The 27,625-nt window shown below is 48.5% G+C and overlaps 3 protein-coding genes and 1 long non-coding RNA gene across 10 annotated transcripts in view; 3 read left to right on the top strand and 1 right to left on the bottom strand.

Moving 5' to 3' along the window:
• nf1a (neurofibromin 1a) overlaps window positions 1-27,625 on the bottom strand; it is a 71,300-nt gene that overhangs the window by 18,850 nt on the left and 24,825 nt on the right. For 4 of the 6 annotated variants that reach the window (XR_011983287.1, XM_072701375.1, XM_072701374.1 and 1 more), the window contains exons 24-35: window positions 27,148-27,264; window positions 25,464-25,645; window positions 24,984-25,195; window positions 24,722-24,883; window positions 24,331-24,434; window positions 23,154-23,289; window positions 22,145-22,207; window positions 19,752-19,910; window positions 19,491-19,588; window positions 18,712-18,858; window positions 17,427-17,573; window positions 17,072-17,182 (exon numbers count right to left, since the gene is read on the bottom strand). Coding sequence is in view for 5 of the 6 variants with exons in the window: in XM_072701375.1 (XP_072557476.1) it covers window positions 17,072-17,182; window positions 17,427-17,573; window positions 18,712-18,858; window positions 19,491-19,588; window positions 19,752-19,910; window positions 22,145-22,207; window positions 23,154-23,289; window positions 24,331-24,434; window positions 24,722-24,883; window positions 24,984-25,195; window positions 25,464-25,645; window positions 27,148-27,264 (1,638 nt within the window). In the remaining variant the exon portion in view is untranslated. The remainder of the gene's footprint in view (window positions 1-17,071; window positions 17,183-17,426; window positions 17,574-18,711; window positions 18,859-19,490; window positions 19,589-19,751; window positions 19,911-22,144; window positions 22,208-23,153; window positions 23,290-24,330; window positions 24,435-24,721; window positions 24,884-24,983; window positions 25,196-25,463; window positions 25,646-27,147; window positions 27,265-27,625) is intronic. The other 2 variants (XM_072701376.1, XM_072701378.1) reach the window with 1 other exon arrangement.
• LOC111838522 (uncharacterized) lies at window positions 1,305-4,739 on the top strand. The gene is made up of 2 exons (XM_023801585.2): window positions 1,305-1,697; window positions 2,531-4,739. Exon 2 carries the CDS (start codon window positions 2,571-2,573, stop codon window positions 4,002-4,004), a length of 1,434 nt encoding a protein of 477 aa, XP_023657353.2. The 5' UTR covers window positions 1,305-1,697; window positions 2,531-2,570; the 3' UTR covers window positions 4,005-4,739.
• On the top strand, window positions 6,646-12,510 carry omgb (oligodendrocyte myelin glycoprotein b). 2 transcript variants are annotated; one of them, XM_023801586.2, is made up of 2 exons: window positions 6,646-7,247; window positions 8,362-10,190. In XM_023801586.2, the coding sequence occupies exons 1-2, from the start codon at window positions 7,234-7,236 to the stop codon at window positions 9,530-9,532; spliced, it is 1,185 nt and encodes a 394-aa protein (XP_023657354.1). In that variant the 5' UTR covers window positions 6,646-7,233; the 3' UTR covers window positions 9,533-10,190. The 2 variants fall into 2 exon arrangements, with proteins under 2 accessions (XP_023657354.1, XP_072557480.1); XM_072701379.1 differs by lacking the exon at window positions 6,646-7,247 and adding an exon at window positions 7,516-8,049 and having other exon boundaries at window positions 8,362-12,510.
• Window positions 13,356-16,266, top strand: LOC140579057 (uncharacterized). Its single transcript, XR_011983288.1, has 3 exons — window positions 13,356-13,509; window positions 14,300-15,234; window positions 15,676-16,266. It is a non-coding gene; the product is annotated as an uncharacterized lncRNA (long non-coding RNA).

Raw genomic sequence — 27,625 nt, 5'->3', positions numbered from 1 at the left:
TGCGCAGAACAGCCGACGAGAGCACCCACAAACCCCCGTGGTTCCTGGTGGGGGCCGACGGAATGCTCCTGTGCCTCTCTCTAAATTACCTTTTAAATATACAAGCCTTCCACCCAAACCTGTGAATCCCATCGTCCACGGTGCGGCCCTCTCGTGGTGGCCAGGCGGTCCGGGCCTTACGGATTTGCCAGCCCGCGGCTTTGAGCGATGAGCCAGACCTGGTTGGAACACAAGACCTGCCCTGCAGCTCCGTGTGTGTCGATCAGGCCGGCTCCAACATCATCAATAATCCAGTTTTTCCTGCACACAAATCATCTTCATATCCAAGACTCCTCCACCTGAAGATGGGCAGATAAGCCCCCCTCCCTCAGTAGCCCATGTCTACACAGGAACCTCTTCACATTCGTAGGGTTTGGGGCAGAAGACCCCGCGAATATGAAAATTCGCAAATAATACTTGACCCATAACGTCAAGCCATAACAGGCTGCTAGCATGAGCGACAACATAAAAGCCAATAACCAATTACTAAACCAGTACTGTACACAGTCAAATTACTCTGTATTTTATATAATATACAAAACATCTAAATTATGGGCCTGTATCTACAAAATTACTACTGTACGCACTGGGAGCACTAGGTTTTGGACTCACGTGCTTCAGTCACACATGTATACTAACTAGTCTGACATGAAAAATGCAAAATTCACAGCATAGAAACGTTTCCACAGCCAAAAACACAATTAAAATGTGAGTGAGGCTGGTTGCTGAGACAAAGATGCATGGCAATACTTTTAGTATTAAAGACATAGTATGCATGCACAACAACAAATGTTATGTTTACTAATATTTATATATTGTGATTTTATGTGATCCAAATCACTTTCAGTATTGTTTTTCGCTTACGTGTCTTCTGTGAGTTTCTGTGATCTTTCAGCAAGCTCCAAAAATATTCCTGCTTAATTGCTCATGGCCATCTGACGAGTAACGGAAACCGCAAATGTGTGTCTGGGTTACTGCAAATCCAAAAGCGGTACCGAGTGGAGAGTTGCATGCATTTGGGGACGGTTTAATCCTGCTAAGTGCCCACAACAGACAAGACGACAAACCAAACTCCCCATAATTACGCAAAAGCAAAACTTTCATTCCATTTATTTTGATCACTTCAGGTGCCATAGGAAGCGTTTACTGCAATGCCCCCCCCAAGCCCCCCCCGCCGCGACTGTGGCGCATTTCCTACCATGCACGAAAGCAAGCCACACTTCTCTGCTACAAGTGACCAACAAAGACGTCTGGGACTAGAACGAGCTCAGACCTTGTAACCACTGCGCACTTTCCTCCCATCAACCTTATTGCAACATGCCATTCGGTCAAATTGCGGCAGCCAGCATCGTTTAAGGCGTTCTGCACTCAAGGCAGCATTTCCACACTCCTCAGAATACAAAAGGAGATGTTTCACAAACACCAGGCTGCCGTTACTAATCATACTGATAAGAGAGGCTCAAATCATCAGCGCTGCTTCAGTCTCTCACTTCCTGCCTCCGGAGTAACTGCAACAGGTTCCGTATTTTACCGCACTCATGCCTCACCCCTAAGTAGCAACTGCGGAGAACACCAGGGTTAGAACGCTAGCCCTGTTCCGTTACGGACCATTTATTAGCAGAAGAAATGTCCCGATGGTGACCTGGGCATCTGCTGAGGTAAGTCAGAGGCTTTTCTCTTCCACGCAGAGAGACTTATTGCGCTCATTTGAAATGTCAGTGATGTCTGTGTCCGTCTCCTGCCCGAGGAAGAACGTGTTACAGGAGGCCAAGCTAGCAATTCAGCGTACACCTGCGGCACAGACAGTTAACTTTTTGACCAGAGTCGGGTTTATCCTTTGAGGTTGAGAGCTCACGGGGGGGGTAAAGTTTCTGCAAACCGGAACCTTCCCTCGACGCCTTAGATCAGAAAAAGCCCCCATTACGGGAGGATTTTATACACGCCCACAGTGATGACAAACACCTTGCTATTTCCCAAATGTCATGGCAGCCGTGTGCGTTTCCGAATTCGTAACGTGGCTTCCAAATTAGTGATTAGGAACGCCGCAATTTATGCAATGGCACCTGAACGTGTATTTTAACTGACTTTAAAAAAAATAAATAAAAATCCATTATGTTCCCCTTCTACTAGGTAATGAAAAAAACTATTACCATGTCACACCCCAGTTTGACTGCTTTGGTCACACATGTATACTTACTAGTCTGACATTCAAATTAAGGAAACCAGGAAGAACACAAAATTAATCTAAAAAAACTGCACACCCAGGAAGTGGTTTTTTTTTTTTAGAATAACTCAAAATCAATCATTGATATTATTCCTGAGCCACTGGTAATCATTAAGTCTGTTGCGCAACACTTACTGTCGAAACTCTAACTTGCGACTTCCGATGACAAAACAGAGAAGCTGGCTGTTGTGAAGCCCTCGTGCCCGGCATTTCACGAAAAATGTCGGACAGAAACAACCTCTCTCCATCTTGTTTTTCATGAATCAGATTGGTTGACACGCTGAAGTTGAAGATAAGGCCCGTCAGCATGATCACCTTCTGGTTGCTGGTGGCTCTCTGGACGCCGTCGGCAGATGGTCACCCACTCCTCACCACAGAGGCTGCGACCAAACAAACAAGTAATGCCAACCTAGAGACCAGAGGAAATGAAGAAGCGGGGCGGTCCGCTGCGGAACGCACGGCCGCAGGAACCGAGCTGACTTCAGTGGGGGGTCCAGCACTGGCATTTTCGACACCGAGCTACACTCAGAGCAAAGTTCCAGATGCCCTCTCCTCTCCTATGGTAGCCTCTAACACGAGAACCCGGCGAGACACCTCGCTGCAGTCCAGTAAACCATCAACAGAACCTGCGGAGGCTGCTCATTCATCTACCACAGAACATAAAACCAGTCACAGACCACAACGGGATTCTGCTGGTCTTGACTCAGGCCACGCAACCACTTTGACAACAACCGCACAAAGACCCCGTCAGACATCGGCTCTGCCAACTACCTCGGGAAAAAAAGTCACTCTGACGGAGACTATCGGAATGACCACGACCAGCACGAGAGCGACGACAGCGAAAATTGGTGCCACATCAGATCAGAAATCAAGTCCATTTAGCCAATCAACAACATCCTTATTAAGGGACAAGACCACCGTTACCAATAAAACTCCAGTCAAGTCAACTCCAAGCCGTACCACCTTTTCCACGCGTACAACTACTACGGACAACGCTTTAACTACCACCAAACTAACTGCAACGACTGTATCCTCGACCAGCACTGTGACTACTAAAGAAATATCCAGTACGACTCAAGAAAACAACGTTAGTGGTGCAGGCACTACAGTGGGTGCTATCATAGGAGGGGCAATAATAATCATGATTGGGGCAATCGTGTTCATCATGTTGCGGAAGAAGCGCCGGCAGGAGAGGAACAAGTACAACACCACATGGGCCGGCCCCACACCCTTCCTGGATGGTGAGATCCAGTCTAACATTCCTTTAGGCGAGGACGATGATGGCGGCAAGAGGCAGCCACACAAGCGAATCTCGGTGCCCAACTTCCTATCCGGACTCTCATCCAAACGCGAGTCTCTCCTCAAGGATGAGGAGGAACAGGTGCCCATGGAAGGACTGGTGCAGGGAAGCACCTTCAGCAGGCCTCAGGACGACGTGTCCCCACCCAGCAACGGCAGTGTCTTTAGCGAAGAAGCACAGCCTTTCGAGGCCACGCCCACGCCAGATCCTGAAAGCCCGTCACCGGATACCTCGACCAAGGGGGAAGACAACCTTGGACAAGATCCTATTGAAGATGACGCAATGCCCACTCCACCAAAAACAGAGACCCAACCTGACCCTCCTGCACCTCTAGTGGAGGTCGACCTCGAACCCCCACCAGAACAGGAGGCTCTTCCACCTCCACCATCAGATGGCCCAATTGTCCCACCTCCGCCCCCTCTACCGCCCTCTACAGAGTGACGCAGATCGTTGCAAGCAGCCCAGCCATAGTAAAGCATTCGCCTTAAGCCTTGGGGTTATTCAGTAAACACATGACTTCCGACTGCTTATTCTTTATATACAGCTTTGCCGTACATTGGGAAAAAGGGATGACTGGGGAGGGACATCTAGGTCAACACTGGTGGTGGTGGTGGTGGTGGTGGTGGGGGGGAGTTGGCGCTCTGGCAGGTGGAACCTCTCTCTCTTTGGGAAACTACAGCAATTCACACATTAATCCAGGGTGGCTGGGGCGCTGCTTTTGTGAGCCAATCAGCATACGGGATGTATGACGAGGGCGGGTGCAGGCTTATTTGTGAAGTGAGCAGGGGGAGCCTTGCAGGCCCGGAGGGAACACGTATCTAGTGATCGCAGAGCACAGGGACAGCGGGGGCCAGGGGCCGGAGATCGATGCAGCCCCAGTCACTGCAGCGCTGCAGTGCGAAGATCTGGCAGTCACCGCGGGGGAAAACCACGGCCGAAAGAGAACCGCGTCTATGTCACTTCGAGCCGGGACAGGAAAAGCCCATGGCAGCTCGCTGCAAAAAGGAGAACAGACTATCAAGGTTGCTAGAGCACAGACAACACTTACGCCAGCTACTGCCTTCGCAAACGTAAGGGGTGGTTATTAAAAACCGAATCCTCCAGCGGTGCCTCTGTATGCTATACATTGTAAAATAAGCTTCTGCAAACAAATAAATATGAATTTTTTAAAAATGATATCAAAATGCTCACATGGTCCTGAATCCAACAGTCTGTAGTATCTGTGACCCCCCCCCCCCCCCCGACCGAATTATTATTATTTTTATTAAACTGCATATCAGCCAAGCACTTCTCCTCAAAAATCACCACAGCCCAATGCAATCAGGGTGACCAGTGGTGAACAACCCCTCCCACGAGCCCAGCCCTCCACTAAATCTGAGGCGGCATGAATCTGTGGGGGGTGAGGGGGGGGCTGAACGGGGGACGAGCAAAACAAAAAAAGAGAAGAGTGGCACCTGTAAATAGGGACTGAACACTTCGTTTAAACCAGAGGTGGAGATTTCAGATCCAGAAATTCAGATCCAGGCCAAGGTTTTGTTTCAACCAAGCAGTTGAGTTTAAAGAGTCACAGAGTAATCAGCCGGTTGGTTGAAACAAAACGCGCCCAGCACAGAGTCTCCACATGCCGGCGACGTCCTTCGTAATCATTCCTTCCTGATCGCTCCAGAGGACCTCTGTCTAACCAGGTCCTGGCCCGGCTGCATGGCCCGGCATCATCCGGCATATCTGCGTGCCAATCACACCATCCGGGGCTATCACTGCAAACCGGCACCCACCGACATTTTTATAGTTCTAAGGGTCCTCAATTTGCACAATTGAAAAGAGGAACTGATCCTTAGACTTACTAAATCTCAGAGAGATTTAGTAAGTTCCCTACAGTATAAAACCACATGGCATCTCCATCCATCTTCAAGCGGTGTGGCTCACATATGAAATGAAATGATGCTTCATCTGCCATCTGCATAAGTACGAGTACAGATTGACCAGCATGCTTCTTTGGTACAGATACACTTATGCACATTTGTGACTGACGCCTGGGGTCCGAGCACAGGGTTAGCTATTTGTCTGCCACCCCTGGACAATTTCAGGGAGGGGGTGTTAAGGGCCATTCTCAAGGCCCCGACGGACATGTGACTCTACTCTGCCGAGACCCAAACCGCTGACCTTCTGATCACTGGCGCAAGGGTCTAACCGGCTGGGCCGCGCACCCACAAGGGCGACTTCCAAGTGAAACGCGAATGCAGAAGCAGAGGTAGCTGAGGTTCTTCAGGTCTTCATTTTGGTCGAAAGTGAAACAGTCGCCGCTCCCAGTCTCTGTCTTACCTTCTTCAATCACAGGTGGCTGACACATTGGGACTGTCAGCCATGACAGTCGTGCGACTGGCCGCCATGCAGATGATGCAAGTCACAGAGAGGGTGTGAACAGACCGATAAGCCGCCATTAAGTTCCTGAGATGGTGGTCGAGTAAAACAAATTATTTTAATAAAAGCATAGATAATTTATAATTAAGCACAGAGCTTAATTATAAATTATCCGCTCATATTATGCAGTCTATAATAAGCCATTGGGCACGAGGGGGAATCCTCAATTCGATACCCTCAAAAAAAGAAAAAAAGAGAAAAAAAACAGGCAGCCTCACTATTGCACAGCTGTTTGTCCTGCGACCCCGAGCAACGTGTGTGGAGAGGCGGAGATCGATAGCCCACGTCAAAGGCACGACAGGCGGCCGCTGCCTGCACAAGAAGGCCCTGTTTCCGAACGGATCCGTCACACAGTGCAGCAGGACGTTCCCCGAAATGCCGACACCTACCTCTAGGAGTCATATGCTTGCGACTTGGTGGTGGGGGTGGGGGAGACCAGCTCAGAGTCCGTAGTCCCCCCCCCCCCGGTGTTAGTCATCCCTCTGTCTCTCAGACCCCAGTGTCTTTGTGTGTATTTTACAAATTACAGAAGCATCATGGGAGTGTGTGTGTGTGTGTGTGTGAGAGAGAGATTCGTTGAGTGAGCAGATCCAGATCATAAAAGATTTGAGTCAGCAGCCCCCCCCCCCCCCCAACAACCTCACCCCTACCCTCCCCAGCAGCAGAAGAGGCCGTCCCTATGCTGCGTCCCTCCATCAGTCTCTCTCTCACTCCCTCGCTCGCTTGCTCCGCAACTACCCACAGAAACGCTGTGAGAGGAGCACTGAGGAGCCTGCAGAGGCAGAAGCCGGCATCGGCGGGGGAGACGCAGGGCGGCCATGACAGGGGGCCAGCAGCCGCCAGGCAAGGGGTGAGAGAGAGAGTGAGAGAGAGAGTGAGAGAGAGACGCAGTCCGTGAGAGAGACCCCACTTCCCCCCCCCTCCTCCTCCTCCTCCTCCTCCTCCTCCTCCTGTCACCCCCAAACACTACCGGAGGAAACAGGAGACCCCATGCCAGGAAAGGAATACTGAGGGGAACCCAGTGCCAAGAAAGGAATACTGAGGGAAAGAAAGAAAGAAGGAACGCGAGAAAGAGGAAGAGGGGAAAAAAAAGAACACACTGATTGTTCACTCTGCAAAGATCCACTATTGCTGCTCCAGAAAGCAAAAGAGAGCGAGAGAGCGAGCGAGAGAGCGAGCAAGAGGGAAGGAGAGGGGGAGAGAGAGAGCAAGCGAGCCAGAGGAAGGGGAAAGCGATGACTGCACAGCCATGAAGATTATAAGGTGAGTTATTTACAACATGGATGGAAAGACACACAGAGGCACACCCAGCTCAACACACGCTCCCATTCAGAGTGCCGGCGTGGTCGAGTCCCTGGCACGGCTGCCCGGAACACTGCACCAGGGGTGATTCCCCACCGCGGCGGAAAACCGCAAGGTTCCCCCTACTCCCAGGCCCCCACCCCTCTGTCGTCCGGCATGAATTCTTCCGTTCGTTCAGCCGATTTCATCCCTGAATTTGGCCAGCGGGAGCCTCGATGGTCGTTTCGACGGGGGGGGGGGGGGGGGGGGGACACAAACATGCCGGACGCAGATCGCCCGAGTCCCGCTTCCTTGCCAAAGGGGGACAGGCTCAAAAAATATAGATATATGTAAAAATCCCGTAATCATGTCACATAGCTAATGATGGTACCGCAAAGCGACATAGGGTAACAGATGTATGACGGGGGGCCGGTGGCGCAGAGTTCCGGTCGAGGAGCCTTATCGCTGTGATTTGCATGCTCTTTGCCTGACTGACTGAGAGGCGCCATGTTGCCAGCTGTGTGCCTCAGACTGGGAGTGGGTGGGAGGGGGGGGGGGTGTCGGTGCCCCACCTGTCCCTGATTCCAGGTGCCTGTCTGTGAGCGTGCGAGAGAGGACAGGAGCAGCATTTGACAGAGGGGGAGGGTGTATGCAGTGATGCAGCACAGCCATGTGCACGGCTGTGCAGCACCCGCTGCGGGACGGGAGCTGGGAGACACTGCAGACTGCCATGTGGACTCAGAAAGGAACTGCAAGAGGAACCGTCAGCAGTCCTGGGACTGCGGTGTGTTCCCTGCTGCCTGTGGACCTGCCACCTCTAACACTGTAGACGTCTGAGAAAATTCAGGGTTAAATCTCACCATTAGTTGCCACAAGGGGGCGCCAACAGAAACATTCAAAATTGAGATTCTACATGTTGAACTTGACATATAGTTATTGATCTAGGGGGTGGGGTCTTGTATACCATGTAGAACTCTGGTTTAGCCTACTTTGACAGTATCGAGATGAATAAGTACTAGCCAAGTTGAGTTGAGCTGAGAGGAGTCCGCGTTCTCTAGACCACCTGATTGCCCCCAGACCCATTTTTGTTCAACAGGAGAGCCCCGACAATGTCCCCGTTCGCCTGGACGACCAGCATCCTGCTGCTGCTCCTCCTAGATGTCCGCGTGCTGGCTGTGTGCCCGTCCATGTGCTCCTGCTCGCGAGGCCACCGGACTGTGGACTGCTCCGGCCGCGGCCTGACCCACCTGCCTGAAGGGCTTCAGCACAACATCCGCGAGCTCAACCTGTCCCACAACCGGCTCCGCGACCTGGACGGGCGGCTGAGCCACTTCGCACACCTGCGCATCCTGGACATCTCGCATAACCAGCTGCCGCGGCTGCCAGGCGCTCTACCGCGTGCCCTCTGGGACATCCGTGCGGCAGGGAACAGTCTACGGCAGCTGCACAAGAACGACACGGCCTACCACTGGAACCTGCGGGCACTGGACCTGTCGGCAAATGAGCTGGAGAGGGTGGTCTTCATCAACAACACGTTGGCCAGCCTGAGCTCGCTCAACCTGAGCCACAACAAGTTCTGGACAGTGCCCACCAACATGCCCTACAACTTGGAGATGGTGGACCTGTCGCACAACTATCTGATGCAGATCCTGCCCGGCTCACTGGACCGCCTGCCACGGCTGGCCCGCTTCTACCTACATGGGAACCGCTTCTCGGCCGTAGGCGAGGAGGCCTTTGCCCAGTTGGCCGACCTACAACTCATCACGCTCTACGACAACCCCTGGGCCTGCGAGGATGAGGAGAACATGACCGACCTCCAGGCCTGGATGGAGCACACCTCCGCCCGGGTGCTGGGCTGCCCCTGCTCCACCCGGCACATCTGCGGCGAGGCCCACCTGGCCAGCACGGGCCACGGCTGGCACTACGCCTCGTACACGGAGCCCCCACAGAGCGCCGACGCCCGCGATGCCAGCCGACCGCCCATGCAGGCCATCACGTCGGGGCACCTGTCCAAATCGGCGCCGCTCGACTCGGCCCCAGATTGGAGTGGAATTCCTGCAGACCGAGAAGCTGCCGGCACCCCCGTGCCCCCGACGGGCACCCCCCGCCCCATCTCCACGCAGATAAGCACAACGGTCCGTACCCGCAGCACCAAGAAGACCAGGCCCAACGGCGCGCGCAGCACAGGTCGGGTCCTCAGCGCGCTGGACCTGCATACCGTCACCGCCAGCATCCTCCTCACAGCCACCATCCTCAGCGCCTTCTGAACCCTTGCCGGAAATTGCCAGAACTTCCAGACACTAAATGGCATATGAAATAGTAGTACCAACTTCTTAAATTGAGTTTTCATTTTAAAATACTGTACGACTGTTACTGCCTCTGATACTGTATGCATCTGTAACTGCTTCCAACACACCAACCGCCTTCCGCAGAGTGTAGCCCATATAGGCGATGGCTATATTGTGCAGACACATCGATATAAATAACCTATATTACGTGTAAAGCAACACTAACAGCAGTCCTGTGTGCAAAGGGAATGTTCCTCCCTCCGAACTATGCTTGTCCACTGAAGGATACTGCAGCATTTTATGGTTTATATAATATACAGTTTAAAAAAAAAAAAAAAAACACTTCTGCATTGTGTACTTTCCATTGTGCATGATTCAGAGAGACATCTCTTGGTTCTGTGGCATGAAAACATGTGCGAGACCCCCACCCCACCCCTTTAAGGGGGCATTAGGTGCTAATACTAAGGTTACAGGGGAATGGTCCATAGGACCACAGGGGTGGGGAAGGGAAGCACAACCAGAGAAGTGCGTCCGTAAGGCTAAACGCTTCCGTCGTAAACACTGCAGCTAATTAATAATGTGTTAGAGGCACTCTGGCTGAATTCAGCATCAACAAGCGGGCAGATAAAAACAAGAGAATAATTGTCCGATGTCTATGACACTGAATGCCCCCCCCCCCGTGTAATACTGCATGCTGACCTAGTCTTTAAAGGCCTCGCTGCCCTTCCCCGAGCGATCGATCGCTGGCCCTTAAGGGGCTCAGCCGAAGGCTGTCGGACAGGTACGGGAACGACAGGACAAATGTAAGCAGGCCCACAGGTGCTGTAATTCCTTCCCGAAAGGACGGGCTCCGCCAGCTCACTCCTCAGCTGGAACTAACAGGCACTGATATACACACCGAGATCCCTTGGCCCAAAAACCTCCACACCTTACCGCACATTCCACGACGCTGTGCTGCCCTCAGGCTGTCCTGCACTTCCTTCATGTTGCCACCGGGTGGTGCAATCGACCCACTCAGGAAAGTGCCATCCAACTCAAGGACACTGGGCACTAATTGCAGTGGCGCTAACAAGCGGACTATGATTATTAGCCCTGATTCTTTTTTTTTCCTTTTTTTTTTTTAAACTACTGTTTATATTCAAATACATGACTCAGTTGCTGGCTGTAATTAAACATCAGCACTTAAAAATTTCCCCCACGCTATAGTCACAAAAGCAGAGGACTACACATCAAACATGTGTGGCTTAATTAACAGCCCAATAAGCAGACACACATTCAGCTTAGCCTTCTGGGATGTATCAAATAGCTGTGAATGATAACAAAACAAAACAAAAAAACAAACAAGAATAAATTTGAAACATTCAAAACATTTTAAAAAAACCCCTGCAACCAGGTTATAATGAACTAAGGTTCAATACCAAGCTCAAGGCAAACCACGGAGCAAATTATTACCTAATAAATCCCTCCCAAGACTATTTCTCTGGAATGATTTACAATGGATGTATAATACAGTTTATAATATGATGTTCACCCCTTATCTGTGTTTACCCCTTATCAGCTCTCTTTTACAGCAGATTTATGTATTAACCACAAACCCATTAAGGGCTAACCTTACTTCTGTTAGCTTTCTGAGCATAAACTGATCCTCTAACAGGAAACTCTACACGCATATCTAAAGTTACAGTAAGACTGCATTTCTTTAAAGCAAGCTTAACTGAAACAATAAAATTCACGTTTTAAGGGAGGAATGCAAGGATCACCCAAGTCATGGTTCTCAACCAGAGACAGGTAGACTGCCCCCTCCAGGTTGGGGATGAGTTACTGCGCCAAGTGGAGGAATTCAAGCATCCTGGGGTCTTGTTCAGGAGTGAGGGAAGAACGAAGCAGGAGACCGACAGGCAGATCAGTGCAGTGTCGGCAGTAATGCGGACACAGTACTGTTCAGTCGTGGTGAAGAGAGAGTTGAGTGAAAAGGTGAAGTTATCGATTTACTGGTCGATCTACGTTCCTACCTATTGTCACTAGATTTGGGTAATGACCGAAAAAATGCAGTCACTGCACGAGAGGCAGAAACGAGATTCATTCGCAGGGTGTCTGGGCTCAGCCAAAGAGACAGGGTGAGGAGCTCAGACATTCGGAAGTCACTGCTCCTCCGCATCGAAAGGAGCCGACTGAAGTGATTTGGGTATCTGGCTAGGATGCTCCTGGATGCTCTGGGCATGTTCCAGTGGGAGGACATCCAGGACATGGTAGAGCGCACAGATACAAGGCGCCAAATTTGACGAAAGCCGAGGGAAAATCGGCAGAGGAAATGAATGCGCGCATTGCGTGACGACTCACTGTGCGCGAGCCAATGTACGCGACAGACAGTTATTATTGTGTGCAAGAGAGAGTTCCACGTGAAATATGCTGAAAATCTGTGAGAGAAATCGAGAACCAGTCTGACACCAGCAAAAACTAATTATTAATACAGAATAAATAATAAAGAACAAATAAATTAAATCAAGTAGTGGAAAAGCATGCTTACTGTTCCCTCTCTACGTCCCTTTCCTCTGTTGCCCATTCTCACGCTCCCTTTCATAATCTCAACTCTAGAGAATCACATCAGGAGTTTGGCTGGAAAGCTAGCGAGCTAACTAACTATCTTAAAGGCAAGCAAAAACCAACCAATACCAACAGCACCACACTTAGGACTGACAAAAGCTTACTAGCATAAGATCTGTTGTCTTGGCTGGCAGCAGCTACTGTCAAACCTCAACTAGGACCACAGAACTACATAGTGCACAGCCTGGGTGGCTGGAGAGAATAACAGGTGAGCTTATCGGTCCTTATAAATCAGATATGATCTAAATAAATTTGAAGATGATACCTAAAAGTAGTCACTTATAAATCATACCTCACAAAGTAGCAAACTATTGCATATTGCTGCTTTAACATTCTTAATTTAAGTGACCATTAAGTGACCCCAAAGTGATATGATTATTAATACAAAAAATCCTCTCACACACACACACACATTACAAAGGCTACAGAAATCTGGTTGGCATGTGTTCTGTGTTCTGTTTATTTGTGATGAAGCAGAAACTGATAGAGTATGTACCAGGGGTTCTGTTTATTTGTGATGAAGCAGAAACTGATAGAGTATGTACCAGGGGTTCTGTTTATTTCTGATGAAGCAGAAACTGATAGAGTATGTACCAGGGGTTCTGTTTATTTCTGATGAAGCAGAAATGTACCAGGGCTATACGAGTGAGCCAGGTGTGAAGCCTCTGCAGCCAATCAGAATCAGTAATTACTAAACAAATTACCTGGTAGAACGGAAAACAAAACCTTTAACTTGCACACACTTTCAACATCTCTCGCGTGGAATCGTTTGTCGCGCAGAAAAATTACACTCTGTCCCGCACATTCCCATATCTCTTAGGTACATTCTCTCAATTTTTGCTCAGCCTTTGTGCAGTTGTTCGGTGCCTCATACACAGAGACAGGGATGACAAGCAAAAAAAAAAAAAAAAGCAGTTACAGTGGCAGAGAGACAGTTGTAATAAAATCCATTACCACCCCCCCCCCCAACCCCAATCGGATGAGCTGACATAGGATGACACCCTCAAATGAGGCTTTCTGCTGTTTGCTGCCAAGTTGATTTGCAATACCATGACCGACCGTGACGACCATGACCGCCGTGACGACCATGACCAGACCTCAAGCCAGGGTCAGAACTCAGGAGAGAACCAAGGCAAGAAACAGAGAAAGAAAACCAGCGGAAGTTTAAATTGGGACCCAGACTGTTAGTGGCTGGGGAGGGAAAGGGGGCGGGAATTCCTGGTTCACACCAACGCAGGGAGGCAGGGATCACGAGCGCATTAAAAAGGGCGCGTTCATGCATTCTCGACTCAGCCGGGACCAAACGGAGGGACTCTGTCAATCTCATCATTCTCACCCACCAGGCACAAGAGGTGAGTGACATCAGTCATTCTGCTTTGCTTTTTTGGGGGGGGGTTCAGTAGCGCTAGGGCTGGGCGATATATCGATATTGCATCGCGCATGTGCAATAATCACCAGGGCTTCAGATGACAGGCACAACATTTGGCCTAGTACCAGCTTTTTGGTGCTATACGGACATTTATTTACGCCCATAATTTGTTAGCAGTTTAGTAGTATGGCTAAAATATTAATGAGGCTTTGTATGACGGCCAAAAGTCATTATCACTATAAATACGATATAAATATCCTTATGTTTAAGAAATGTGTCAGACTTTGAACTGCAAAAAGTTCCACCACACCGCCGACGTCTTTTTACTTTGTTTATCCACAAGATCTCCTCTTTTAAAAGATGATGTGGCTGCTCTTCTTCACCGCGACTTCAGCGCATATTGCACTGAGCTATACCAAACCGTAGTATACCAAAACAGTATTATGTGGTGTGCTCCGCTAATCGAATTTAAGAAACAAAGTTTATACAGATCATTAACAAAACGCATCTCATTAATATTTAAGCCATACTACTAATATTCTTACCAAATTATGGGCGTAAATAAATGTCCGTATAGCACCGAAAAGCTGGCATCCGGCCAAATGCTTCGTCCGTCATCTGAAGTCCTGGTGATTATTGCGCATGCGCGATATAATACCGATATGATGTCGCCCAGCCCTAAGTAGCGCTATTCAGGTGAAACAAAATGGATATCCTTAAGCAGAGGCTGTAGCAGAAAGAGCTGTAATGAATATCATACTGCCCCCCAATAGGCTGAACTGACATAAGACGAAAGCAGGCTTCCTGTTGCTGTTGGTGGTCATGCTGATTTGCAGTATGGTCGTCGTAAGAGACTCTCAACCCATACCCACGACCACGACCACGACCACGACCACGACAAAGACCCCACCAAACAGTGGAAGCGCCCCCCAGCTGGCAGGACACCTCCTGCTGACCCTGGGACCGGCCGTGATGCTACAGCGCCTCCTGTCGCCCTTCTGAGCCCGGGACAGCGGCCAGCAGCCGCGGCGAACAGCGGCACTGTTTTCATTTGCATGTTTCTCCCCTGACTTGTCTTGCTCTTATTTTAAACTTCCTCCTGTACGCATCACAATGTGAAAAGGAGCTGCTTTTGTACACCTGCTGCATGCAAAGGCGCTTCCAAAGGAAACTGCTTGTATCTTCTTAGTGCTCTACTATCCACCCCCCCCCCCCCAAACAGGGGTGAGGCCTCTCAGTCATGCCTACTGTCGCACGCCAATCTGTATTTGTAACCAATGAAGTTGCTGGGTGTGAGTGATGGTGAAAAGTTTTTGATATGACTGGGGAGGGGGGGGGGGTTATCTTCAATAAATTACCCCTGACCTACGACAAATCTGTGTCGCATTTCCCTTTTCTGCGATTCTACTCACACAACGAAAGCTTAAAGCAGCAGATGATCCAGGACCATCAAGAAGCAGAGAAATCTGGGGGCCCCCTTTTAATTTGCAAAGTTCCTGTATTAACAGAGAAAGAAAATTGGGGGAAGTCTATATTGGGACCCAGACTGTTAGTGGCTGGGGAGGGAAAGGGGGCGGGACTTCCTGGTTCACACCAACGCAGGGAGGCAGGGATCACAAGCGCATTAAAAAGGGCGCGTTCATGCATTCTCGACTCAGCCGGGACCGAACGGAGGGACTCTGTCATTCTCACCCATCACGCGCAACAGGTGAGTGACATCAGTCATTCTGCTTAGTTTTTTGGGGGGGGTATTATTCAGTACTGCTAATCAGGTAAAACAAAATGCATATCCTTAAGCAGAGGCTCTCATACATGAAAATAAAATAAAAAAAGACCTTTGGCAAAGTCAGGGAGGTGGGGGGGGGGGGGGGATGCATGACAAATTTTGGTGGACTGCAACAAAGACAGTCGTCGTTTTGATTATTCGGAAAATCTTCGCGCAACCCCTCCAAATTATTGTTTGCGGCCCGCGGTTTCGGACCCACTGTCTGAAAGAGAAGTACAGACAGCTTAGGACTCAGAGCCCAGCACGGGAGCAGAGGTGAGCGCTCGGGGAGGCGGGGGGCCATGTAGGAGCCCGAGGGATACGGCCAAGTAGTTTTTGCCACAGAAAGAGCTGTAATATATACCCCCCCCCCACCCACAACAGGCTGAGCGGACACAGGATGACGCCCCAAAAACGAGCCTTTCTGCTGCTGGGTGCCATTCTGATTTGCAGTATGGTCGTCGCAAAAAACGCTCAGGACATCACATCAAGCAAAAACCAAACCAATACCGAGACAAAGAGTGGAAGCGCCCCCCAGCTGGCAGGACACCTGCTGCTGACCCTGGGTCCGGCCGTGATGCTACAGCGCCTCCTGTCGCCCTTCTGAGCCCGGGACGGCGGCCAGCAGCCGCAGCGAACAGCGGCACTGTTTTCATTTGCATGTTTCTCCCCTGACTTGTCTTGCTCTTATTTTAAACTTCCTCCTGTACGCATCACAATGTGAAAAGGAGCTGCTTTTGTACACCTGCTGCATGCAAAGGCGCTTCCAAAGGAAACTGCTTGTATCATCTTAGAGCTCTGCTATCCCCCCCCCCCACCCCAAACAGGGGTGAGGCCTCTCAGCCATGCCTACTGTCGCACGCCAATCTGTTTTTTTAACCAATGCAGTTGATGGGAGAGAGTTGTGATGCCGAAATCTTTCTGATATGACTGGGGAGGGGGGGTTTCAATAAAATAGCCCCACCCTATGAAAAAGCTGTGTCTTCCTTTTGTACAATGCGACTTGCGGAGAAAGCATCTCGTGCGTTCGTGTATCGCACGGGGGGGTGGGGTATGGGGGGGTGGGGGTTAAGTATAAACACACTGATTCTGATTAAGCACCCCCAACGTACCTTGTACAAAAACAGCAAGGAATCTTATAACTTTATTGCACATAAAGCACATAAAGTCACTAAACAGGCCTTCAACACCAAAGTGGCTATTTTCAGTCCCCCTACCTAAAGCAAAATGGTTCATTCTTGTTTTGTGTCGTTAAGTTTTTTCTAGAAAATCTGCACAATGCGCTTCATATTAAACTGCCTTTCTGCGCAAAAATGCACTTGCTCAGAGGCACAGCGGTACACACAAGAAACCCAGCCACAAATCCACTTCCGGTACTACTGCTGTCAAGACAAAGAAAAACAAGCACACGAAAAACAAGAGGAAGAAGATGAGGAAAACGATAACGGAGAACGGAGTGGTACCTAATAACTAGCGGCTGCCCGATTATTCAGAGATCGTGTGGAACACAGGGAAATGCCTTAAAAAAAATGAATCATTCAATGAACATAATTCAAACTAAGCAAATCATGTGTCAATAAATGCATTCCAAAACGGGCAAGGCACAGACGTCTCAAATATCTCTCCACCCACACTAAGTGTGAAAACCACAGTCTTTTTTCTTATCTTGGATGCGTATGCTGTCATGACAGGCAGTGAGGAGGAGCGCGAAGGCATGTGTATGAACGTCGACACGCTCGGTTGAAAAGGGGAACTGGAGCGTGTGGTCCTATCGACTTGCCTTCGAGCGACATAGTAGAACACAGGATTTCCATTCTTGGACGTGCCGGCCTGGTAGAAGATGTTGAGCGTCTTCAGAGCTTTGAACTCCTCTTTCTCGTGGACTTGATGCCTACAAACATGAACCTTCTTAGCCATGTAAACTCACTCTTAAAAGGAATCAGTCTTTGCATGGTGCTTGCAACGAAATACAATAGCCAGAGAACAGAGTGCCAATTAGCTTAACAAGTCAAAACATCTCACTGTATACATACAACATATAATACATCAAAAAATGATGCACATCACATCTTTGAGATGTGTAGGATCATAACTATCCAAATCACACTTCAGAAAGCCTAAAAGTTTGGCCTCACCTGGTCATGAACTCCTCAAACTTTGAGCTGGTGAGGTTCAGACTGGACCAGTGGGTGTCTGCCACAGGCTTATGCTCTGGGGGGCCCAGGTAGGCCAGGAGAGTGGCCATCTTATCAAAAGGCCGTCTCCCTACCGCCTTGTGGTCCCTGGGGACAATAAGGTACCGCTGTCATCACACTGGACATACCTCTTCGGGTGAAATTCATTATTTATTCACGCAGATGTTTCAGTGTGCGAATAACAGGAAACTAGATTGTGCGAACGACAATGTATTCCCAGAGAGGCCCCGTTACTTCCCCCCCCCCCAATCCCTACACCTCCCACACCCCCCAACACACTCTCCCCACCTCTCCAAAAAAAATCTTCATTTTTTTTTTAAATTAATCTGCATTTGTGGCTGTCCGTTTATCTACCACCACTAAGTAACACTTCAGTTTCGGTCCGGTGTCTCAAAATGAAACAGACCCGAGCTTATCACCCATACAATGTGTCTGCAAAGTTTGAAAAAGATGCAAGAAATATTTTGGATTTACTATGTTTACGAGACCAAGTGTCTTCTAAGCTGCCATTTCCTTCCTTTGAAACTATTCTATTTTGGGACAATTTCTCTTGAAATGAAATTAGGTATTGCATCAACATAATGTTCTTATGAAGCAGTAATAAGATCTATCAAATACTTTAACTCATCGCATTGGTTAAATATCTGAAAGTCGTCCTCCCCTTTGCTGCCACTGTGCAGCATTGCTTCAGTATTTGTGCGATGGGTCTCAAAACCTGATCGGTTCCAATTCTGCACCCAACCGATGTGCCTTGGTGAGCTTTTGATCTGTCAAATACTTTTCGAGTTCTCTCTCCTGCTTGCCCACCATTCATCCTTTGGACTTTATCAACTAAGATGTTTCATCTTGTTTTGATTTCCTCTGCCTACCCCAAAAGGATGCCCCCCCCCCCTCTGAATCTGGTTCCTCCCAAGGTTTGTTCCAAATAGGGATTTATTTCCTTGCCAGTATCACTTCTGGCTTGCTCACTGGGGGGCTGTAAAGCACTGTGAGAAAATGTAATGTGAAAATGCTCAATATAAATAAATTTGGAAATGAAAAATTGAAATTATTGCACTAAGGAGATCAAGTGTAAATATGATCGGCGCACCTTGGTCTTGATTTTTAAATGCTTGATGTGTAAATCCACAACCTCTACCCCAAAGTAAAATCCAGCAAACTCAGTGCATACAGCTCCCCCCCCCACCCACCCCCCTTCTGGTCATGCTCACTGGCCCCACGTCACCTGTTGCTGGAGAGGTACTGTCCGATCCTCTCCTGATTGTTCCAGAGGAGCCGATGCAGGGCCAGCACATTGCCATCGCTGATGAAGGACAGGCTGTGGTTGACAGAGTCACTTGGGGGTGAATCGGAGGCGATGTCGAGGAAAAACCTGAGGGCCAATTAAAACCGCCGTAAATAAATGTGACACCTGTGCCATTGTCACTCCACCAAAAAACAGAAAAGGCAATAATAGAGGCTACTTGTTTCTGTCAGGCTTTCATTTATATACTGTGTTCCGTTTTAGAGTTTTATCCAGAATCCTGCACCCCTGAAACTGGTGCCAGAACCAAGAACAGTGACCCCCCCGCTATATCGCGGATTTTTCCCCGACGCATCACAGTCCTCTGCTTATCGCGTACCTTGCTTGTGGTCCAATTGTTGTGAGCAAACTTTTTGTGAACTTTTCATTTTGTTTTAAGCCCTACGTTTTTAAGGCTTAAACTATATTAAAAAAAAAAATTATTTATATGGTCTTTCTATATCGCAGATTTTCACCTATTGCTTTTAAAGCGTGTGGGAGGGGTATTTTAGGGCTTAAACTATTAAAAAAAAAAAAATTATTATGTATATGGTCTTTCTATATTGCGGATTTTCACCTATCGCTAATGGGTCTGGAACGTAACTTCTGCGATAGGCAGGGGGGTCACTGTAATATCTACCTGCTGGCCTGGTTAACCCATTTAGCTCCAAGGCGGCCACCAGTTATTTCTTACAACAACTGAAGACCCTGGTTCGACATACCGCCTAGCTGCATCAAAGTTGCTCTTCACAAAGTCATTGAAAGGTCTCATGTGCTCCTCTTTGGTGAACAGGACGTGGTTCGCTATGCTCTGCAGGATCTGCAAACAGGAAGAGATATGTGCAATCACCACATCTGCCATGTGGCTTGAAAAGAGAAGGCAACACAAAGGTTGCTTGTCTGGTGAGGTAACGGGACGGGAGTGGAGGGGACATGCAGGTGACTTTAAGGGAGTCTGTGGTCCGGGGTGAGGGAGGTGCTACCTTGGACATGAGCTTTAGGCCTCGCTCTATCCTGGGTGGGGGCTTTTTGTCCAGGACACCGGCCTCGTACGGCGACACGATGGCAGGGTTGATAAAGCGAAGGAACATGGCGCTGCCTACTGCCCCAATGCTGTTTTGGGGGAACCTTAGGCTCACCACCTGTGGGGGGCAGTGGGGGTGGGGGGTGGGGGGGGTGGTACAGGGCACGGTTGGTCAGCTCCAAGACGCAGACCCCAGAGAGGGGAAGAGTGGAAAAACCGCCACCGTCACTCCCACCATTCTCATAGGTCAACCAAGAATGGGTCAGCAGTCTCAGCCAGTCAGAGCGGAAGCAGAGAGAAGAGGGGGACACTAGAAAGCGGGCAGGCAAAGCAGAGTGAAGAAAAGCAGATGTAAGAGGAGAGGTGCAAGAGATGTGTACAAAAAATATAGTGCGATCTAGACTGGAGACACTACAAACAGTGATCATTACATCAGAAATCACAAGATGCAATAAAGTCACAGGACTGACCGCTGCCCTTCCGCTGAACAAGACAACATGCTATCTTGAGTTTCACAAACCATGTATCATCTTTCAGGGCTACCCTGCACACTTGGTGAAGGACAACACGCAGGCTGGCAGAACAGGTCAAGATCAAATCACTGGAGCTTAACTTGGGCAGTGAAAGACTGAATCAGCCCAAACCTCTTTGAAGCACGTATACTTGCAGCTTTCATGCAATTTTACTCAAGGCCTTGCCGGTGCACGATTTGGTTACATTCTACAGAACATTCCAGAATGTCTTCAACGTAGAGAAACACACTCTGGTGCTAACACCGTAATGAGTTGTGCCCAACTGGTTTTTTTGTGTTTTTTTTTTTTTTAAGTCAGTCCTGAAACTTTATTGAACTGCCAAATCACGTGACAGACTTTTGGAGTTTTTTTTTCCCCAAGAACACAAATGACTTTCCTGACCCCCACCATTTAATACTAAACACGCAGAGATCACCAACTAAGGATGTTTTTTTTATGCCAACTGTGGGTTGCCCCAGATATCCAACCACATACGCCTTTCCCAGAGAGAGACAGACTGACCCGATCAACTGAGCAAAACCCAACAATATGCAACAGAAAAAATAAACACCGGCAATTTGAGGCTTTTTTAAGTTGACCGTCAAGTCAGACATACGGGGTATTTCCATTGCATATAACATGAATGCAGTAGTCACTGACCCAAAACCGATAACTGCGATACATGAGAATGACGTCAATCAGACAGATAAGAGATGCAGATACAACATGGGTTGAAAGTCTGATGAGAAAGTCAGTTACACTTGATGAACCCAATACCGAGCATTACTTCAGAAAACTGGCAGGGGTGACCACAAATAAGTCCCTCTTAACAAGACAGTCACAGATCTACCGGAAGAGACAAGCAGATGAAGTTTATTTCAAGAACAAAGTCAACAAGAATGGTGAAGTACACCCGGCTGCGAGTTTTAGCAACAAACAGTGAGTGTAACTAACAAAACATCCAGGTCTCATAGCTCTAGCAGGTAACCACCTGAAAAATGTGCTGTGCACCATCACCCAAGAAGGCAGCTTGTGCCCGCCCCCCGTGAAACTCCAACCATCCGTCTGCCAGCTCAAATGTCACAGATGCGCCGGTGCAGGAGATCCGATGACTCGTCGATTCGGGGTGGTTCTGCCCCAGAGACGAAACCGCTGACACCCTCTAATGTACAATTAAAGGCAGCAAGATTGTGTCCTAATACATCATAAGCATTCTTTGCCTTTTATTTTTATATTTGCTTTTTCATGATTCCAACCTTTAGTTATTTTCCTGCAAGTAGGCTGCTGGCCAGGTTACACTCACAGAACTCCATTGATTTTGTGGGACGAAGACAGACGTGTATCTGCCCCTAACCCCTGGCTTGACTGGGCGGGAAGCCCCGCCAATTGCCAAGACAGCACAAGCCATCCCATCGGAAACACAATGCCTTGGTGTCGCAAATGCAGGACGTTTGAAGGAAAAGTTATAATATCACGTTATAATAAAGCAGACCCTGGGCGATTAGTGACCCAGAAATACACCTCACAGAAAGTCTACCTCACTGTCTCGACACTCAACGAAATGACTGGAGGACGACGAAACACCACAGAGCCACTACTATCAGTGTGTTGAGTGTTAACTGAAAAATGGAGGGGGGAAAAAAAAACTACTCAAAGCTGCAATATTAGTACGATGATTTCAAGTGGAAGTTGAGCACAGACTGGAGTGTGAAGATGTTTTTGGATAAACAAAGTTATTCATTTAAATTAAGGGCAAATAAAAAGCAAAAAAAAAAGAAGCTTTTTTTTTTGCTTCGTAAAAGAAACAAAAAGCGTCTAGTGAACGGTTCTCCAAACTTACTGATTTTATGCCTTCCAATTTTTCTTTAACTGTGGCTTTACTCAGAAGAGAGTGGCAAGTTGCCTACAGGATAGAGATGAGCACAAACAGGTCACAGAACCGGCTACACAGTCACACGAAAAAAAAAAAAAAGAGAAAGAGAATCTCACCTACACAGAACCTAAGAAAGGACACGTGACAGGTGCGGGGGTCGGGGAGGGGGGTGTCTGCACAAAGTCTACATAAGAACTAAGCCCCGTTTGATATTGTTCAGCCACAGTAACCTTTTACATAGTGTGGCGTCTCCCAGTAAATAATCACAATATTCACTGCTGACACACAAACCATCTACTACCCAAGCTATTCTGGGGCATAGGGAGTGCTGACACATGATGAAGATGCCTGTGATGTCACAGGCCCTGGCGCGGAGCTGAGACTGAAGTACAAGTAGAGCAGGGGTGTGGGAGGGGTGGGGGAGGCTGTGGGTTTGTGCAGCAGCAAGGTCACCTGCCGGTTCTGTGCAAGCAGTGCAGATGGGCACTTTGCTGTCATACCATAGCACTTGCGAAGCGGAAAGCAGGCTGCACGCAGCGGCACAGACGTAATCATTCTCTCTGCCTGAGCCCCAAGTGAAGGTGAGATTTTAAGCAAGCCAGTAGTGGCGGAGGTGTGGGGGGGGGGGGGGGGCGGTGTTGTAGGTTTCGGACTTTGTGAGCGTGCGATGATCGCGGGCCCAGAACTGCCAACAGATCAAGCTGCGGTTTGCTTCATGCCGTGCACAGGACCTGGTCCTGCAACGTGCACGGGGCTGTCCAAGTGCACGGAGGTGCGGGGGTGGCCGGGGCCACCACTGTTTTATTGTGGAGAAACCGCGGAATGATTAATGGTGTGTGAAGGAGAGGAAGAGAGCAAGAGAGGAAGAGAGGACTGGCGATGTGTTAGCGCTGCATGGGAGACAAGGGGGGGGAAAGCACAGTGGGCACTATCACACACCCAAGCACGCACAATGCACGGGGGGGGCGGCGCGTACCTGGTACAGGCAGTGACACACACTGCGCAGCTGTGGGGGGAAGTCAGACGAAGAGCTGATGATGGCCAGGAAGAAGCGATCTGTGATCCTCAGCAGGTTGCGCTGGTTGTCCTCCAGACACTCGCTTGGTTCTAGCCTGTAGGCCGGGGGGAGACAGTTAGTAATTGATGGAGGTCTACCAGTGATCGATCGCCCCAGTCTTGGCACTGCTCCACCACACCAAGTACTTTCGGTACTTTCTCTGTTTCATTGACTTCTGGCTGAGCACCAGTACCAGGCGTTCCAAACCAGCTGGGTTACTTGGTACTTCGGCACTTTGGGGTGGAACCAGAAATACTTTCTAGTCAATCTGATATGCAAATAGCCAACCTCTTAAACACCATACAACCTCTTAAACACCATACAACCTCTGAAACACCATACAACCTCTGTTACACCATACAACCTCTGTTACATAATCAGGATGATGTGACAAGAAATAAAGTATTTAAATAAAGACAGCTCTGCATTGGAAATTTTTCATAATATCGCAAGATAATTTTGTTGTAATAAATATTGGGGTATTTAAATAGCAAAAATGAGTTTAACAAAAGCCTCACAAACCCATCTAGGAGTGATTTAAACAGCAAGGATGAAAATGATTATGATCTCGGAGAATCATGCAAAAGCAGCAAAAGGTAAACTTTAAATGGATTTTTAAACATTATACTAAATCTTGAAAAGGAATAATCATTAAAATGGAAAAACGTGCTGTTTTTTTTTCCTATGACAGAGTAAAAAATATTTTAGCGAAGCTGCTATAATGCCATAAAGAATGAAGGTTAGGAATGCTGGTATTAATATCGCACATCGTCCAGCCCTATAATATAATACAGCCATTTTTCAAATTCCGTACAAAATACCTCCTCTCACATTGTGATGTCATTCGGCGCCGGTACCAGTTTTTACATCAGTGGATAACCGACACCTTGAAATACCGTACTTTAGGTACTTTCTTGCAGTACCAAAGTTATGGTACCTGGAGTGGTGGAAAAGCGCCCTCTGAACCCAAAATGTAGGAAAATGATCTCTGAGAGCGTGGGACCAGGCGCAGCGTCACGCTGACCCTGTCACGAGGGTCCCTGTTGGGTACGACCCACTGGGGGGGGTCACAGGGACGGAGAAATGGCCAACCTACCTGGTCGGGTCAACCTCAAAGCTGATCTGCTGTGCCTCTGGCGTATTGATGACTCCTCTGAGCAGGGGCTCTAGCAGCTTCTGCAGATAGGTGGCGCCGTAAACCTGGACCATGAGGGAGCCGTCGTTCAGCGGACTGATTGGCAATAAACCTACGCTGACACTCAACAAAAAAACCCTCAGCTCCTCATTTAATTAATCTGACACTTTTTTCTAAAGTAACTTACAGTAGAGGGAAGGGTTACAGTTAAAGTGTACAATGTGTACAATTACAATTAGATCCCATGACCAATGCTCTCTGCCCGTTGAACTACAGGAACCATTTGTGGCATTTAAAATCATTTTATTTACAGCTGTGCACTTCGAAAGGTGGTGAGGGAGACTGTGCGTACCTTAAAGCAGAAGGTCATTATTTTACTGGCTAGGCTGTTTCCACGGAAGAGCGTCTGCATGGAGTCAGCCAGCTCAACCTCCTTGGAGAACATGTTCCACAGAAGCTGGTAAAGCAGGTGCCGGGAGTCGAACAGCGTCACCAGCACGCGGGCCAGCTCGTCCTGTGGGGGGGTGGGGGGGTGATGAATACACCGACTCCAGTGACGATACCAACGGCAACATCCACAAACCGGGGCAGAGGGTCGGGACAGGAGGACGCACCCACTGCGAGCAGGGCACCACGTTGGCCAGCGCCATGGCGATGGGGAGCTCTCCCTGGTCACCCATCATGGTGACCAGCTCCACCAGCCTCTCGAAGCGGTCGGCCAGCACGGTCTCGGCCAGAGTGTCAAACTCCGTGCCCTGCTGCAGGATCTTGGTCAGCACCTCCATGAAGGTGGCTCGGGTCTGCAGATCCTTGTGGTAGCCCAGGCCTGAACAGGCAGAACAAGGAGACATCAAGACACTTCCTGAGAAATCACACGCTGCTTAAGGACTAGTCCTATGGAGTAGGACCTACAGAGTAGTGTCAGACCTACGGAAAATCTGACAACCTCATTAACTTAATAAAACTTATTTACTATTTACGGCTAATTTGCCATCAGGCTTGAAAGAGGTTGTGACTGTATTTTCCACCAGCTTCTTCATAAATTGACATGTGGCTACAACAGAATATTCCGGAACAGCCGCAGGCAGACTCACCAATGGAATGCATGAGGCCGCTGTCAACATTGGCATTGAGCAGGTTGGACATGGCCAGCACGGTGCAGTGGCGCAGCGAGGCCAGGCGGCGGGACATGCCCCGTTTACGCCCACCCACCGGCTGCCCGTCGTCTTCCACCTCGCTGCAGTCATTCAGCAGGTTCATGAACAGGGTGAAGTACCTACGGGTGACAGCAGGGGGTGTAGCGGTTAACAAACTAATCACTTTGATGAAAAGTCTGTACATCTGAATCCCAAAAGAGGTCAATGTACATCTGACTATAAAAGTTTATTTAGAGCAGCAGCATCTGAAACCAGTGGTCGGTATATTTAACATACCAGTAAAATAGACAGAACCCACAGCACACTTAAAATATCACAGTACACAAAAAGACCTTAACAACGCCCAAGCCTAAATCAAGTTTTTAAGCATGTTGCATGGGGGTGTCCAATGTACCATGACGTGGTACGGTCACGGGACAGGAACTTACACACCTTTAAAAATAAGTTCGTTTTACGCACTGTGTGTCCTTAAATGCCAGGGCAGAGATGTAACGAACTGGTCACCTCAAAAACATAGCGAGCAAATGTAAAGTCACAGAAGTGTTACCCTCAGTTAAAAAAAAGCTGCAAAAAGATGCCAAAAGCAGAATGGAACCATAACATCAGAAATGCATGGCATTGACAGTTGGCGGGTGTGCAAAAACCCGGCAAAGAGGGTGCAACTTGTTTAAGGAGAATAACAGTTTAGCCAAGCTTTTTTATTGGCTTGTTGGTTGGTTAGTTAAAAGTCATTCCATATTCAGTTCACCAGATGGAGAAAAATTTGAAATTTTTATAAATTTTATGTATTTTGCCAAATGAGCCTTTCAGTCCAACTTTCCACAGTTATAGTCCCTTTGATATGGCATTTACACCTTTGCGACTTTTGTCTGTACAATTCACAAAAGTATCTCATGCACCTTTCCTCCTACAAGGCTCTGAATATGGCTGAAACGTTGTAAAACGCTTCTCACTCAGACAGGAAGCTCCACAAAGCACTCAAGAGTTTTTTTTCTTGACATATGAGGCAGTGATGATCTGCCACCAGGTCGTGCATATATATGTGTGAAACCAAAACACACCGGCCAGATATTTCAGCGTCACAGTCTTACCCCTGTATATACAGTGTCTACTGATTGACTGTAATATAGCTGTTAACCAACTGATATCCGTAATAGGACGGGGGGGAAGAAACACTGATCATGCTTCCACATTGTGGTTACATATGTACATACACACACAATATATATATATATATATATTTTTAGAGGTGTCTATCGACTATGGTCCAGATTTCTTCCCGGAAGTGAAAACGTCTCTCTATTATAGGACAGACAATGTAAAATACATTATGCAACATAAGATACAATATTACACACTTTGAACTATCAGTTTGTTTTGGTTCTTGTCGCATGCCGCACACACGGCGAACTACGTCAGCTAAAGTCCACCACTTCTGCTTTGGATGACTCTCGATAAATTTTTGGGAGGTATATACAATAGGACATTACTCGATAAGCCGCAAGTCAGCGCATCACTGAAAGCGCGCGTGTGTGACGACTGCTACAGAGATCGCGCCACGGTCTCCATAGCGCCACCTGGTGGGATGCATGAGAAAGCCATCAGAGCGGAAGGCGCTTACTTCAGGAAGAGCTGTGACTTGGCCTCCATGAGCTCCACGCCATCCCCCTCCTCCGGCTGCAGAGGCAGCCCTGCCAGAAGGGAGACGACAGCCTCCATGCTCGCCTGGTCCAGGTCCCTGTAGGAGACGAGCCCTGGGTTATACCTTTGCTGTTTGACGACACTATTGAGTGCAGTTTCACTATTGCTGCTGGTTTCAGGGCGCGACAGAGAAGACACTAAAAGTACAATACGGTGTAAAAGTTACAGGCTGCCAAAGAGAATCAAGTTTAAATGATTTGCAGCGTTGTTGTGAAATTATGATATCATGCCCGTCAAGGTGTGCCAGCTTAGCCATTAATCAGGAAAAATAAGCAAATCAGAATCTTGTGTCTTAAAGTAACCGATGCCTGGACATTTCCCCCAAACCCAGACTTGGATTAAACACAGCATGTGAGAACAGGCATAAGGAAGGGCCTTCACAACGTGACGGTGAAGAG

Source organism: Paramormyrops kingsleyae, chromosome 17, assembly GCF_048594095.1.
Source record: "Paramormyrops kingsleyae isolate MSU_618 chromosome 17, PKINGS_0.4, whole genome shotgun sequence".
NCBI classification, from domain to species: Eukaryota; Metazoa; Chordata; class Actinopteri; order Osteoglossiformes; family Mormyridae; genus Paramormyrops; species Paramormyrops kingsleyae.
Note: the sequence above shows the minus strand (reverse complement) of the source record. Positions and strands in the feature narration are given on the sequence as shown.